The 13,862-nt window shown below is 35.3% G+C and overlaps 1 protein-coding gene across 1 annotated transcript in view; it reads left to right on the top strand.

Moving 5' to 3' along the window:
• ABCA13 (ATP binding cassette subfamily A member 13) overlaps positions 1-13,862 on the top strand; it is a 168,444-nt gene that overhangs the window by 97,896 nt on the left and 56,686 nt on the right. The window contains exons 39-41 of the mRNA XM_027682847.1: positions 738-856; positions 1,818-1,905; positions 7,909-8,017. Of these exons, the coding sequence (XP_027538648.1) occupies positions 738-856; positions 1,818-1,905; positions 7,909-8,017 (316 nt within the window). The remainder of the gene's footprint in view (positions 1-737; positions 857-1,817; positions 1,906-7,908; positions 8,018-13,862) is intronic.

Genomic DNA, 13,862 nt, shown 5'->3' with positions numbered 1-13,862 from the left:
CAAGAAGACTGAATAAAATAAGAATGGGAACTCACATAGGGAGAGGCCTATTAATCACAAAAGCTCAAAGAAGAGAAGTTACCTGACAGTGGAGGCAGAACCTGTATCTAGGATCTATGGAAGAGCAATCTCTGAGAGTGAATTTTTAATTTCTATAGGGTTGAGATGTCAAATAAGCATTAAAAAGTTTTGGTTTATATACATAATACACTTTATAAGGCTTCCAAGATAACTGATCATATTATGTCTCCTTTTCTTTGGTTTTGAGAGTATCCCACTGAATCATTAGAAGAGATCTTCCTTTATTCTTTTCTGCAGTCCATCAATGAAATTTTTAGAAACATATAACACTAATTATAATTTTACTTTCATCTCATACTTATCTGGTGCCTTTTTATGTTTCTTCTCAGGCACAACAAATAAGCAGCAGTCTTGCCTTTTTCATTGCTGTAAATCTTTCTAAACACATACAAGTTTTGACGTTTTCAAAACAAAACTGACTGACAGAGTTGCAAGAGAAATCAAAGGTAGATCTAACATATAGGTGACACAGTCATATGAGATGCCTTATAAACATAAAATGATACATAATTTATAGAAAAGCTGTCAACTCTGAGAAAGGCATATCCAGTTGAAAAGAAATTCTGTAATATCTACACAAAAATCCAAAAATGACCAAATGTAGTGCCACTGATTTTTAAGAGTGCTTTATTTATTTTATGTATACTGTTTTTCAGATGTGCCCAAGTTTCAATACCTCTGCTCCTTATATAAAGAACAAGAAAGGACATATTTTATATAATCTTTCAGGGTTCCTTGTGGAGGAGTATTTAGTGAGGCCTTCCAACAAAACAAGGTAACCTTAAAATATCTAGCCTTTGCTTATCCTTTGTGTATAAAACCCACAGTCCTTCCTGATCCAAAGCATAGACCTATATCACTGAGAACACAAGGGGTAGTTGCCTTTATCTGTTGGTTGTTATCAAGGCATAGAGTCAGGCTACCTTTCAAGGTAAGATGAAACCCCCTCCACGGTCAATTCTCAGAACTTCCTGCAGCAGTTGCATGGTGATGGCCTCTAGGCATACTCTGGCTTTTCTTGCCACATAACAGACTTATTTCAACATCTCAGAGATGCATATCTAAATCAGGTGAACAATATAATTTCCATTCCTCAGAGAGTCAATCAAATAGAGGTGGATATGCTCCATTTAATATTTTCTTTGAAGTAAAAACAACTGGTATGCCCCTGGCAATAATTCATATTCTGTGACAGCAGCCACAGGTTATCTACTGTATTTTGAAGTTTACTTATGTGTCTTTACAGCTCAACCACTGCCTATGACATAAGTGCAAATACTAGACGATGTATGATTTTATCGAGGAGAAGAATGCGTTAGCCACTTTATGCGCTAAAAAAAAGTGCATCTGATTTGATATAGAGTTAAACCTCTTAGGAGGAAAGATCTGAGCTAGAATATAAATGAAATAGGAAGAAATCAAGCTGAATAAAATGCTTCTGGAACTCATTAATACCTCTCTTACAATCCCTTCTGTTGCTCAGGGATTTCAGCTTTCAGAAAGCAAGAATTCTTATCTAAGGAAATCCCTTTGCTGGAAATGGGACAATAATGTTCACCTGATTCAAGAGTATATTGACCCCCTCTTTTTTACCAGGAAGGGGTTTGTGAGGGGTGAAGTTTTATTTTCAGTTGAAAAATAAAGCACTAATGTAACTATCCCCACTTTACCCTCGCAAGAAAAGACTGCAACGCTTAATGCAGGTAACTTTTTGGTACTTTGTTTTCTCCTACTAGATATGGTGGTTGGTCTTTTGGAGAGAGGAAAGCATTTGAACTTCAAGATACGAAACTGAATAAAACCAAATCTCAGTCTCTGGCTAAGGTGAGGTTTGCATGTATATGTGCACATCTGTATGTATGTATTGCTTACTTATTCAGGCTCCAGACTTCACAGCACTTAACAAATAATGTCATTACATACAATCCTTACACTTAAAAACTGGGAGAAAGTCACTCTGTCTGTGACAGCCTACTTCTCTGTTCATTATTCTTGAAGTATTCTCCTGTGCTCTGAGAAACACTTTTAAATGAGTCAAATGATAAAGCTTTTGTTTTTTGCTTGTTTGTTTGTTTGTTTTTCCAGTGAACTCATTTCAGAGTCTAACTTAGCTCACCTTTAAAACTTTTTTTAGGTAGTCAGCCCAGACTTTTCTTTTTGTTTGTTTTCTATAAAAAGCTAATGTCACAATTGACAAAAGTACATTGAACATCATGAAAATGAGTTGTTATTGAAGCTTTTTCCATGCCTGCAACGAATACTTTGCCACATTTCTCTCTCCTCCTAAGAGTAAAGATGTCTTCTAGGAGTAGCTACTTCTGCATAACAAATATGCTACCCTTTTCTCAAAAGAACCTTTCTAAAGCATTCCAAGGAAAATAGAATCTCCTGCATTGAGAAGTGCCTGCTAGCCTCCAGGTGTCATCCCAAGCTTTCACAGTATGGAGATACTGTAGCTCTACACTGCATGCCAAAAGGCCTCAAGAAAAAACTCTTTATTTCAATTGTGCTTAGAGTAATCCTTCTTTTCTGACTTTTGAGATCCACTCAGATGCAGATGCGCTAAGAGTAGAGGAACAGCAGTCTTGGAGGAATATTGATGCGTATAGGTGAGGGGTTTCTACTTTTTTATTCAAGGCAAACAAGATTTGTTAAAAGGAAGCTGTGGACTTTCCAGGTTCCAGATTAGAATATGAAAGAAAGATTCTTCTGCCCTTAATATGTTTTATGGGAATATAGATTGTATATGTTCTTATGAAAAAAGAAATAGTAGAAACCGTGTAAATAAGCTCTATCCCAAAATCCACTTTGGGACAAAGTGTTGAAACAACATACAGATATTTTCCAATCCAATATAATTTCACAATTAGTGTTGCAAAATCACTGCCTGTTTCCAATGTCTTTTCCATGTAATTTTGTTAAAAATCTCCCTGTTTACATACATACCCTAACATATATATATATTTTCATTTTGATCATTTGTAATCTCTCTTCTATCCCCATATTACTTACAGCTTTGAACTCCAGTTCCATCAATCCTTTATAAGAAATTTGAAGTTCTACAGGTTGTCAGTAAATTGTGTTTTTCTGACTGCTGTTTTTTCCCCCCTATGTATCTTTAATCATTTTAGACTCTTGTTTTGACATGCTTACCCTATGGTTCTTGTCAGGGTCCTTTTTTTTTTTTAATTGTATTTGGCATAGAGCTCCACCTGCCATCAGGACAGGGATAAATTATAGTTACACTCTTAGTAAGTAAGCTTCATATTTCAGATCCAAAGAAAATAGTGGAGTAAATTTATAAAGGGCAATGTGTTATCTAAAATACCTCTTGGAAGTGTCTTTCAAATGATACAATGTCAAACTATTGTATTAACCTTTCAGTAATTAATGACCAGACTTTTACTTTGACCTTTCAGGCTTGTTCATGAGACAGTAAATGTACCATTTACATAGACTGGTATGAAAGAAAATGAGAAATTCACATTTGAAGAGAATTACTGTAAAATTCACTTCATTTTAGAAAATTTCTGAATATACATTGTTTTCCTCTACTCAAAAAGACAACAATTTTTCCTGTTCAAATTATAAACACTTATTCAATACCTATTTTACTGTACCTAATCATACCATGCTGCGTATACTACGTACATGCTACATGCATGCACACAAAGAATCTGTATATGTGCACATAACAAATGTAGCTGATTAAAACCATTGATTATTGGCATTTATTGATGGTCAGTGCTATGTAGCAAAAGCACAATCCCTCAAATTTTTTGTATTTTCATGACTGCATATTCTTTGGTTTCCCTTGGTAATATGGGCAAAAATTATTCATTAATGATTTCATAGTTGCTATTTTTTATAACATAACGAAATATAGGAAGAACATGTGTTAATTTTAAATACTGCTGAAAGGCTATTTGTACTGTTCATGTGGCATTCTGAAGAGTGTATTTTTCCAATCCCAAATGTTAGGACTTGAGGCTTTACTGTACAGTAATTGAATAAGTGTCCAGAGGAAGTTACATCTCTCTGGTCTAATATCCGCCCTGAATCTGGTTCATCAATGCTTAGGGATTTCTCTGCTCCTTCTCATCCTTTTTTCTTGATATGCCGTTTGTTGGCTGAAATGTCAGTCTAGCTTTATTCTGGAATATTAACGACAAGTAAAATGTTATATAATGATGTAAAACACAACTTCACAGAACTTCTATCTGATGTGGTGAGGGGTTGTGATTTTCCTTGGGAAGGAATTTTCTCAGCCATGGATAGAACAGGGAATAGTGAAAATAAAAATTAATTACCTTGATGTATATATTTTTTCATTCCTAAGCTCTTTTCTGCCCTCTGTAAATAATTAATCACCTGTGTGATACACAAGAAATATGAAAGATATTTCAGCTGAAATGAATATATTTCCATTTTTTTTATATTTTACCTTTGCAAACAATTTTGAATAAGACACAAATCTTTAGAAGAAAGAGCTTAAATGTATCTTCTGATGAAGTGAACAACCTCAAATGTCTCTTTTGCCACATTATAATAAATCAAATATCCAGCTTCAATTTGGTTATTTCCTGGTGGTTTGATTCAGTTACATAATGCAGCTTGAAGGAAGAATTCTAATTAACATGTTGGATATTGAAATGTATTGTTGCATACAGTGCTCTGTTGTGTTTTTTGAATATTCATTTGAATATTGGTTGCATTATTACAAGTTGTTCTCTGAACACTCAAGACCTTTCCCCTGCTTCAATTAAATGAGGATGCGTTGTCAGTTTTGCTTTAATGTTTTCTTAATTGTCTTTCTTTTCAATACAATGAAAACAATTGCAGTGGAGTTTCATCATGTGCGTACATATAGCTTTCTATTTGGCATAAATCTTTTCTAAAAGGATGGAAAGAGATGGATATGTGGGGGTGTGAAAAAGACTGGTTACCCTTGGTCACTTGTTTGTGTATCTTTGCTCTGGTTGCTATTTGCACAGCAGAGTCTGCAGTGCAAAGATTTTCTGTTTTTCTGAAAATCTTTTTTTTTAGGTTTTCTTTCACTACTTTTTTTTTTAAAGAACTCTCCTTTTGATTAATGAATGGGAGATCTATTTTGTGTAATAATTTGTGGGAACTGAACTGGAGAAGAACAAAGGAGTTTTGTATGACTTTGCAAAGGGGGAAAGACTTTGGGGTTTCTTTTTTTTTTTCTTTAAATGTGGGGACATAAGAGTTTGAGACATTTGAGTACCATTATATGGCACATGCAGGACGACCAGGGGATCAAGCCCAGCCAAATGGATTTACAAAAGACAGGTCCTACTTGACCAACCTGACCTCCTTTTATGACAAAGTGACCCGCTTAGTAGGTGAGGGAAAGGCTGTGGGTGTAGCCTATCTAGGCTTCAGAAAAGTGTTTCAACATTGTCTCCCACAGCATCCTCCTAGAAAAAGCAGCTGCTCATGGTTTGAATGGGTGGAGTGGCTTGAGATCCATTTGGTAGAAAGGGACTTGGGAGTGCAGTCGACCTCCAGTTCAACATAAGCCAGCAGTGCGCCCAGGTGGCCAAGAAGGCCAGCGGCATCTTGGTCTGTATGAAGAATAGTGATCATCCCCCTGTACCTGGCATTGGTGAGGCCACACCTTGAGTACTGTGTCCAGTTCTGGGTCCCTCACTTTAAAAAGGTTATTGAGATGCTGGAGTGCGTCCAGTGAAGGGCAGCAAGGCTCGTGAAAGGCCTAGAAAACCTGTCTTATGAGAAATGACTGAGAGAGCTGGGTTTGTTTAGTCTCAAGAAGAGGAGGCCCGCTCTCTACACTACCTGAAAAGAGGTTGTAGTGAGGTGCGGGGCTGGTCTCTTCTACCATGCCTGCAGTGAGAGGACTAGAGGAAATGGCCTTAAGCCGATAGAGAGGAGATTCAGACTAGATATTAGGAACAATTTTTTCGCTGTTAGGGTGGTCAGGCATTGACATAGGAGGCAGTGGAGGCATTTAAGAGGTGTCTGGATCTGGTCCTGGGTGATGTGATTTAGTGATAGTGTTAGGTCTTAAAGGTCTCTTTCAAGCCTAATGATATCATAATTCTATGATTGTAAGGTGCTGTTGAGATTTCAAGCAGTTGTGAAGACAACATGAAGAGTAGAAATGCAAGCAAGAGCAGTGGTAGATGAAAGCTGCTAATTTTTTTAATAATGACTAATAACACTTCTGGCAAAGAAGATTCAAGAGTGAGAGACATAGCAGAAATGACAGTGGAGCTCAGAGTGGTGCTTGGAAGCATGATCTAGGATAGATGTCAGAAAATAGAATGGAGAATTGGAGCATTGTAAACCTTACCTCACAAAAATGTGGAGATCCAAGCAAGTAGGTAGTCAAGAGAATAAATTAGAGGACAATAATTATTAAGAAAGGCAAACACAACTGAAGATTAGACAGCCTTCATTAGGAAATATAGAGGAGAACATGTAAGAAAAAAAAGCAAAATCTCAAACTAGTGTCCAAGTAGGGGTTGTAGTCGGATAGTATAAAGAAAAAAAAAGGCAGAATTATCTGCAAGTAAATGAGAAGAGCATCAGAGTGATGATAAAAGAATCTTTACGGAAGTTTCCAAGATGTAACTGTGTAGATAGTAATTTTAGAAAGGATCTGAGGAAACTCAAATCCTAGAATAGGAGCGTTAAGGCAATAAAGACCTATATTAAATCCAGTTCACTTTGCAGTAAGATTCAGAATTGAGACACACAGTGAGAATTGCCCAGCATCAACCTAGGATGTTAAAAATGCAGAGAACAAATTGCTGATATCAGACAGAAAGGTTAAAAGTTTTTCAACTGTATAAACAAAAAGAGGAGATGAAAGGTTGCTATGGTGTGAAGAATGGATACTAATCAGATAGTTTTAAACATCACTAAAACTGAATATAACATACATAGACTTAGTTTTCATATGGATAATGTAGGTTCAAAGGCATTATGATTAACAGTAATGGGGGATATAAATAGAATTGATTTCTAACTGCACAGGAAAGTTCAAACCTTAGTTCAAACCTTTGGGACATATCAAGCTCTCAGCAATTATTCTAGCAGATAGAAGTGTGAATTAAGAGTATATTTGTCAAGTCAGGATGGTTCTGCATGATTTGAGGATAAAGTATATACTACAAAAGAATTGCTTTCCTGTGTTCCTCAGAGATACTGGCTTGCCTTGTCTGCCTTAAAATTTGTCTGTATAAATTTCCTCCATGCTTGACAAACCACTGATACTTGCTTGTTGAAGGTGGAGGCAGCTTTGTCCCTTATGGCATAGTTTCATACTCACCTTGTAAACAGTGCCTTCTTCATTCTTTCCTTTCCTCATTTTCTGGGATATTCTGTTCCTAGATGTTCTGTGTTGTGTGTCACATGCAGATATTATTTAGATAATTCAATTTCAATGATTTTTCCACATTTAACACTAGTTTTATTCATCTTTTTTGTATTTACAATTAAACAGGCAAGTGTTATTTTCACATTGCTCATCCTCTATTTTTTCACTCAAATGTATGTAAAGGAAGGGGGACACAGAGTTCCATGAAATCAAAGAATCTCAATTTATAATAAACATTGTGTGGTGTACAGCTCCAACAATAGAAAAGAAACTATGGTACCCTGTTGAAAGACCTGTGCAAATTAACTGGTTCTGTTCTGCCTAGTTCACTTTCTTGTATAAATAGATGTCATAACAGGAGAATTAGATATATCTTTGCAATTCTTAAAGCTATGTGAGCTTTCAGATCAGCATTCAGATTCAACTTATTTTTGATTTACAATTTCCATTCTTGCTTCCAGGTGTGGTACAACCAAAAAGGTTTCCATTTGCTGCCATCCTACCTAAATGAACTAAATAACTTCATTCTGTGGATGAATTTACCTCCCAATGTGGATTGGAGAGAGTATGGTAATAGTTTTTCTTTGCATTTTTTCATATGTTTTGAAAGAGAGAACCAAACTAAAATAATTTCATGAATGAAATTTTTTCACAGTATAAAGTGGGATTGCAGAGTCCCATTTCTTGGAACACAGAAAGTTTGTTTGTGTAAAGAATATAGTACACAGTAAGGTAAAATTTGAATTTAAAGCTCATTATGCCATATGAGTTTTTACAAAGACATTCCTGTGGAACAAGTGTAAATTGGTTTGCTACTCATGGGATGTTAGTACCTGTGAAACTGCTGCTAGGGCTTGCTTAAATTGGATGATTAATGTATAATAGAGTATGGATTTAAAACTTTGACACTTTATCTCCCAATATAAATATCTAGGGTAAATCTAGATTATCCTCTAAATTTACACTGCAATATGATATTTCATAGGCATCCTGTTACTCAAGGAACAAGAGAGGCTACTCCATCTTATTATTGTACATAACAAAAGAACCATTAATATATTTGACATATGCAATCTCTGATTCAGATACACCTGAACTTTATAAGAACTAGTTAAAATAAAAATTTTATGAACTGACTTTTAAAAAAATGACTGCAGTCAAAGACTCAGCTGTTAACACAAGTGAACTTTTAGGATGTGGAAAATCTAGTTTGAAATCTGGGTTGGACAGTTCAGGTTAATTTCTGTTCATTTAATTTCCCTTAATTCTTAAGATTCTGTTAAAGAGGAATTTGGTTTAGAGGAATTTGGTTTAGAGAAACTTAAAAATAACTTATGTCCAATTTTTAAGAGTTTTTGAAAAGGTAGGATGGCTGTCTGTAATGGTAAAGTGATTTTCAGTGTGTTTATAATAAAGAAAGAAGAAAGAAAAAATCAGTGAAAATAGGGAAGGAATCTCAAGCATCTGAATACAGAAATTCATTAAGAAAACTTTCCGGAATGTCAATGAAAAAAGGAGTAATTGCTTCCTTTCAAGGTGGTTGCGGTTTTATTTTTCAAAATGAATTATGAGAACGGATCAAAGGTAACGTGTTTCTGCAGAAAGTTTGAATGAAGTGGAATCAGATATTTTAATGAGTATCCTTAACAGAAATCAATTTTTAATCAACTTTTCCTTCACTTCATGAGTAGTACTGATGCCTAGCTTTTCTACTGTAGCATTAAGTATCCCATTCTGTAACCTAAATATTTATGTAGCCTTACTTTTATATCTATCATGGAGAATCATGGTTTGCCATCCTGATTACAGTCAGAGAAAATTATAGTTGTCCCAAGGACTGCGGAAGTGTTTTATGTTGTTAGACAACACAGAAACACAGTAAGCAAAACAGTGCTTAAGAAATACTTGAAGTCTTGAACTGGCATCTATACAACTATGGGCTCGTTATATAATCGTGTGGCAGAATATGTTAGCTGTCTGCAGAAATAGAGTTGAGGAACTAGAAAGCAGTTTATTTCTGTGTACATCTATTGGAGAAGTGCAATAAAAATGGATTGATCATGCCTTTGAGACACAATGCAGAGGGACCTGTCACAGAAATCCTAGGAAGAGAGGTCAACTTACCTACCTATCTGTGTGTATGTGTATGTTTGTGTACACATATTTATATACGTGTGTGTACACACACACACATATATATATGTATTTTTTGTGTAGAGAGAAATACATTTGCATATTTTATTTCTGACAAAACCTCAACAGTTTTCCAGTGCCATATGGGGCACTTAAGCTCAGTTCACTTTGCCTTTTAGCTATCACTTATTTCAGGATACTGCTCTGATGGGGAAGAACTATTCATATGCTTTTGTTAGTAAAGTTGTTGTATGTAGTCCTGTAAATTAGAAGTCAGAAGACCACATACTATGTTTCAACACTGAAATCTATTGTTATTTATTTATTTTTTTCTTCTTCCAAACTCTGTTTTTATGCAAGGTCAGTTCCAGAATATTGTTGGAAATTACTATGAGGTAGTTTGTTAGGATGTTATAGAAAAGTAGCTTTGTAGTTCTGACTCACATTAATACTAAGTTATTTCACAGAATATCTTTTTCCTGTTAACAGAACCAGAGCTTCTGAATTACTTTTAAGTAAAACATAGAAATAATTTGACCACTGAAAAGGAACTGTTAGAACATGGTCTTTTCTTCCTTCACTGAAAAATAAATCTTGCTTTACTGCAAGAAGGTTGCTACAATAGAGTAGAGCACTGCCATGGATGTAAACACAGTAGTAACAATGAAGCTATGATATTAAAGCAACCTTGAAAGAGGTCAACAACTTGTTTAAATACTCATACAAATACTAAGAAACTCTTTCACTTAGCAGTTATATCCTGTGTGTATTTCTTGAACATGAACCCAGAAGGCATTCTCCCAAGATCTCTGGAGAAGGGAAGAGTCATTATAGACCATGTTCTATAAAGCAGTTCTGTCATTATAGCAGTTCTACCTGCTTTGCCAAGAGGGATAAATGCAGTAACTTTCACAGGAGATCAGTAGCACTGGTCCAAGTTTGTTATAGCTTTTGATAATAAGGAGCTGAGATGAAGGCTAAATGCTTTTGTCTAATATCTTTTCTGCAGTGAGGAGGAATATAGACAAGATTTTGTATGAAAATTTGAAGGAAGAGGTTTTACCCAAAAATACGGAGGACATATGCTGTCTTACACTGATTTATATCCCTAAGGATTTGTATCTGTTAAAAAAATGGTGAAAAAATTTTGATTATTGTTTTGTTTTGTCAGTCCAAGTTACTGACTCTTGATCATACTGAGCATGCAGAGCAGGAAGTGATAGTTATTTGGTGATAAAAAATACTTTTTTTTTCCTATTGTGTAATCTAATCTTCAAATCCTTTAAATGTAAGTGAAGAGATTTCTCTTCTACACCCACCCCTATATGGGGTTATCGGGAAGCTTCTCTGTGAGGATGCTTGGAAAGCTACAATGTTTGCTTCTTGTAATATTCATGTAAAGACTGGTATGGTTGGTGAAGAAAATGTGTGCACCAGCTGCAGGTGCATTCACTAGATGGAGCAAGAGAAGTTAGCCAGATTGATTCATATCAGTTTATGATAGCTAATGGATCAGAAGTTTCTTTTGGAACAGCAATTCAGGCATCCTTCTTGTATGAAAATATCTCGTTTTCTCTACTGTGTGGATAGCCACCTCTAGCTTCATCATCAAGTCTGTGATTCTGTTGTGGGAAAAAGAAAATCAAACTCATCTGTTTTACTGGAAAGGAAACCAAATGCATTTTGTTTTGTAGTGGGTTATAAATTCAGTGGCAGATCATGAAAATGAACATGTTTATAAATTTTTAAAAAGTGAAAAAGACTCTTCAGCAGAGAAGGTAAGATGTACTGGGGTTTTTTTTGTCAAAACTCTTCACCTGTATCTGGTCTTCAAGCTTAAATGAATGGTATTATTTAATCTCTTTCTGAAATGCTGCATTCTTACAATTAGGTAAAGGAACAGTGAAACAAGAGGAATATAAAACTAAAAGGCAATATTTTTTGCTTTAATCCTAGGACAGAAATTTTGACCAAGTAAAACTATGTTATTTTTCACACCTAACTGTATACAGTCGAGTCAGAGTGTTTATACAGTTTATTGTACTGGAGTATAGGGGAAGGACTATTACCTGCCTCTTAGAGTAAGGCAGTATAAAGAAAAAAGGAGTGGTAGCCATCTATAATGATGTCTGTAAAGTACAGTGGTCAAAAAAATGTTCTTACTTCATTACTTAAAGAACAGAAATGTCTCAATATAGCTGCCTCATCTCAGGATTCCTATTGAAGTCATCAATTTTTTTTAAAAACCTTTCATGCTAGGACCCATTGTAAGCTTCATATAGCACCCTCATTTATTTCAGATTCAGTTCTTCAAAAGAGCAGAAGGGATCAAGAGACCCATTTTCAGCTGAGTTTTGTTGGAAAGTGCCTATATAGTTTCCTGAATGCTTTGCAAATTATAACTTTAAACCTCTTTTCAAAGAAGACTGTGAAGTGGCCTTTGGGCGGAACCTTCTTAACCATGTCTGATTAGCAGGGGGAAAGTAAAATAGAAACCATTAATGGTGGTGCTGCCTGTGAAATTCTCCATAAAATATAAATTGTAATTTTCTGTAAATAGTGATGTCTGATTTTATACAAATAGAAATATTGTCATAAATATTAAATTCCCACAAAGAATATCTTGTAAAAAAGCATATATATATATATGCTACCTCCATTTTTGTTATACATACTATTATAGTTTATTCTAATCTGAAATAAAATATCTGGCATGAAGAAACTTAGCTTGATCTTCTATTCAATTCTGTAGTGATCATGATATTTAGAAGTAGTAGCACAGATCCAAGTTGATCTATATACTCAAGACTCAGCACGACAGAAGAGACCGTTTACAAAGGAGTGCCAAGAGACAGGTTCAGATACACCCAAAACACAGTGCAGAACCACAAAATATACATGAGTAACTTATGGTGATAGCATACAAGCTTGAAGACCTTTGACATTTTTCCCTCTCTAACCTCTACTGAAAAATTACTACTGGGTTCATATCACTTTTACTGAAAAACCACAGGTTTTGTAACATGTTTATGCAGAAAATTTCACCCAGGTGGGGTGGACTGGACTACCAGTGCCTACTGTTCTTTATATACAGGATGGAAACATCCAAGTCTCTAAGGTTATGCCAAATTGTACGTGTCTTTTTTTTCTGAAAAATGGTCAAATTGGTTTAGATGTGAAATAGAAGATCTAGAGCAGTTTCTCTTGAGGGTACTATTTGCAGACAGTTAATGAGATTTTGGTATGGGGAAAGCTGTCTTGGGTTATGTAGCTCCTGAATGGCAACAGGGCAGGATGTTGTTCATATCAAGCATGTCTAATGTGGATGCCTTTTTTCCTGTGAAGTTTTCTATCCAGAATGGAAAAGTATAGTATTCTATTCTAGAGAATGTTCTAAAGGATTCTAAAATTCTATGAAGAACTTATTTCACTAGATTAGGAATGCCTTTTTAACACATTAGAGTCTAAAATTAGTTTAATCAAGAACAATGTAAGGGAAGGAAGAGGATCATTCAGCCTGAAAGGGAGAATACTAAGGGGAAATCATAGAGAAGCTGAAGAGGGTACAAGTAATTATTTATTGCCTTTTCTACTATTAAGCATGTAGCACGGGGCTCCTAGTGACATTTCCGATGTAAGTACCCTCCCCCTCCGCCAGGCCCCAAGTAGGTTATTTCTGAAATTTATAGATAAATTGTAAAGGCCTGACTATTTCCCACTCTTTTTTCTACAGTAATGGGGCTTGCAGGACTGGTAAAAATGCCCTCGTTCTTGGTTGTGTGAAGTTAAGTCTTTCATTGAGCAATACAAGATAGGACAACTGAGCTTTTTACTTTAATGAAAGAAAAAAAACAAAGAGGAAGAAAAAAAGAAAAAACAATACACTAAAATAGTGTAGTTAACCATAGGCAAAACGACTGAGGAAAGAAAGGAAAAGAAATTTTGTAGCTGAAAGGCAGCTAAGAAAATATACTGCCAAAATAACTTGCTGCTTGTGCTCTCTGTTGGGATTGACATCTGAATTCATTCCTTTTCAGAACTATACATGCACACAAATATCAACTAATATGTATACAGACATGTTTCTTTCTTTGAGACGCCCTCCTCTTCACCTGCTCTAATCGAGGAAATAGTGCCTCTCATTTTGGAAAATCTTCATTTTTATATTGGAGAAGGTTAAAAGGTCTAAGAAAGACTTAACATCATGGTGTTCACGTACTCTCTGAATATATTAAAGCCCCAATAAGATTCTTCAGGTTCACAATTTTTCTAGTTCTTGAAT

Source organism: Neopelma chrysocephalum, unplaced genomic scaffold (genome assembly GCF_003984885.1).
Source record: "Neopelma chrysocephalum unplaced genomic scaffold, ASM398488v2 Primary Assembly neopelma1_22b, whole genome shotgun sequence".
Lineage (NCBI taxonomy): Eukaryota > Metazoa > Chordata > Aves > Passeriformes > Pipridae > Neopelma > Neopelma chrysocephalum.
Note: the sequence above shows the minus strand (reverse complement) of the source record. Positions and strands in the feature narration are given on the sequence as shown.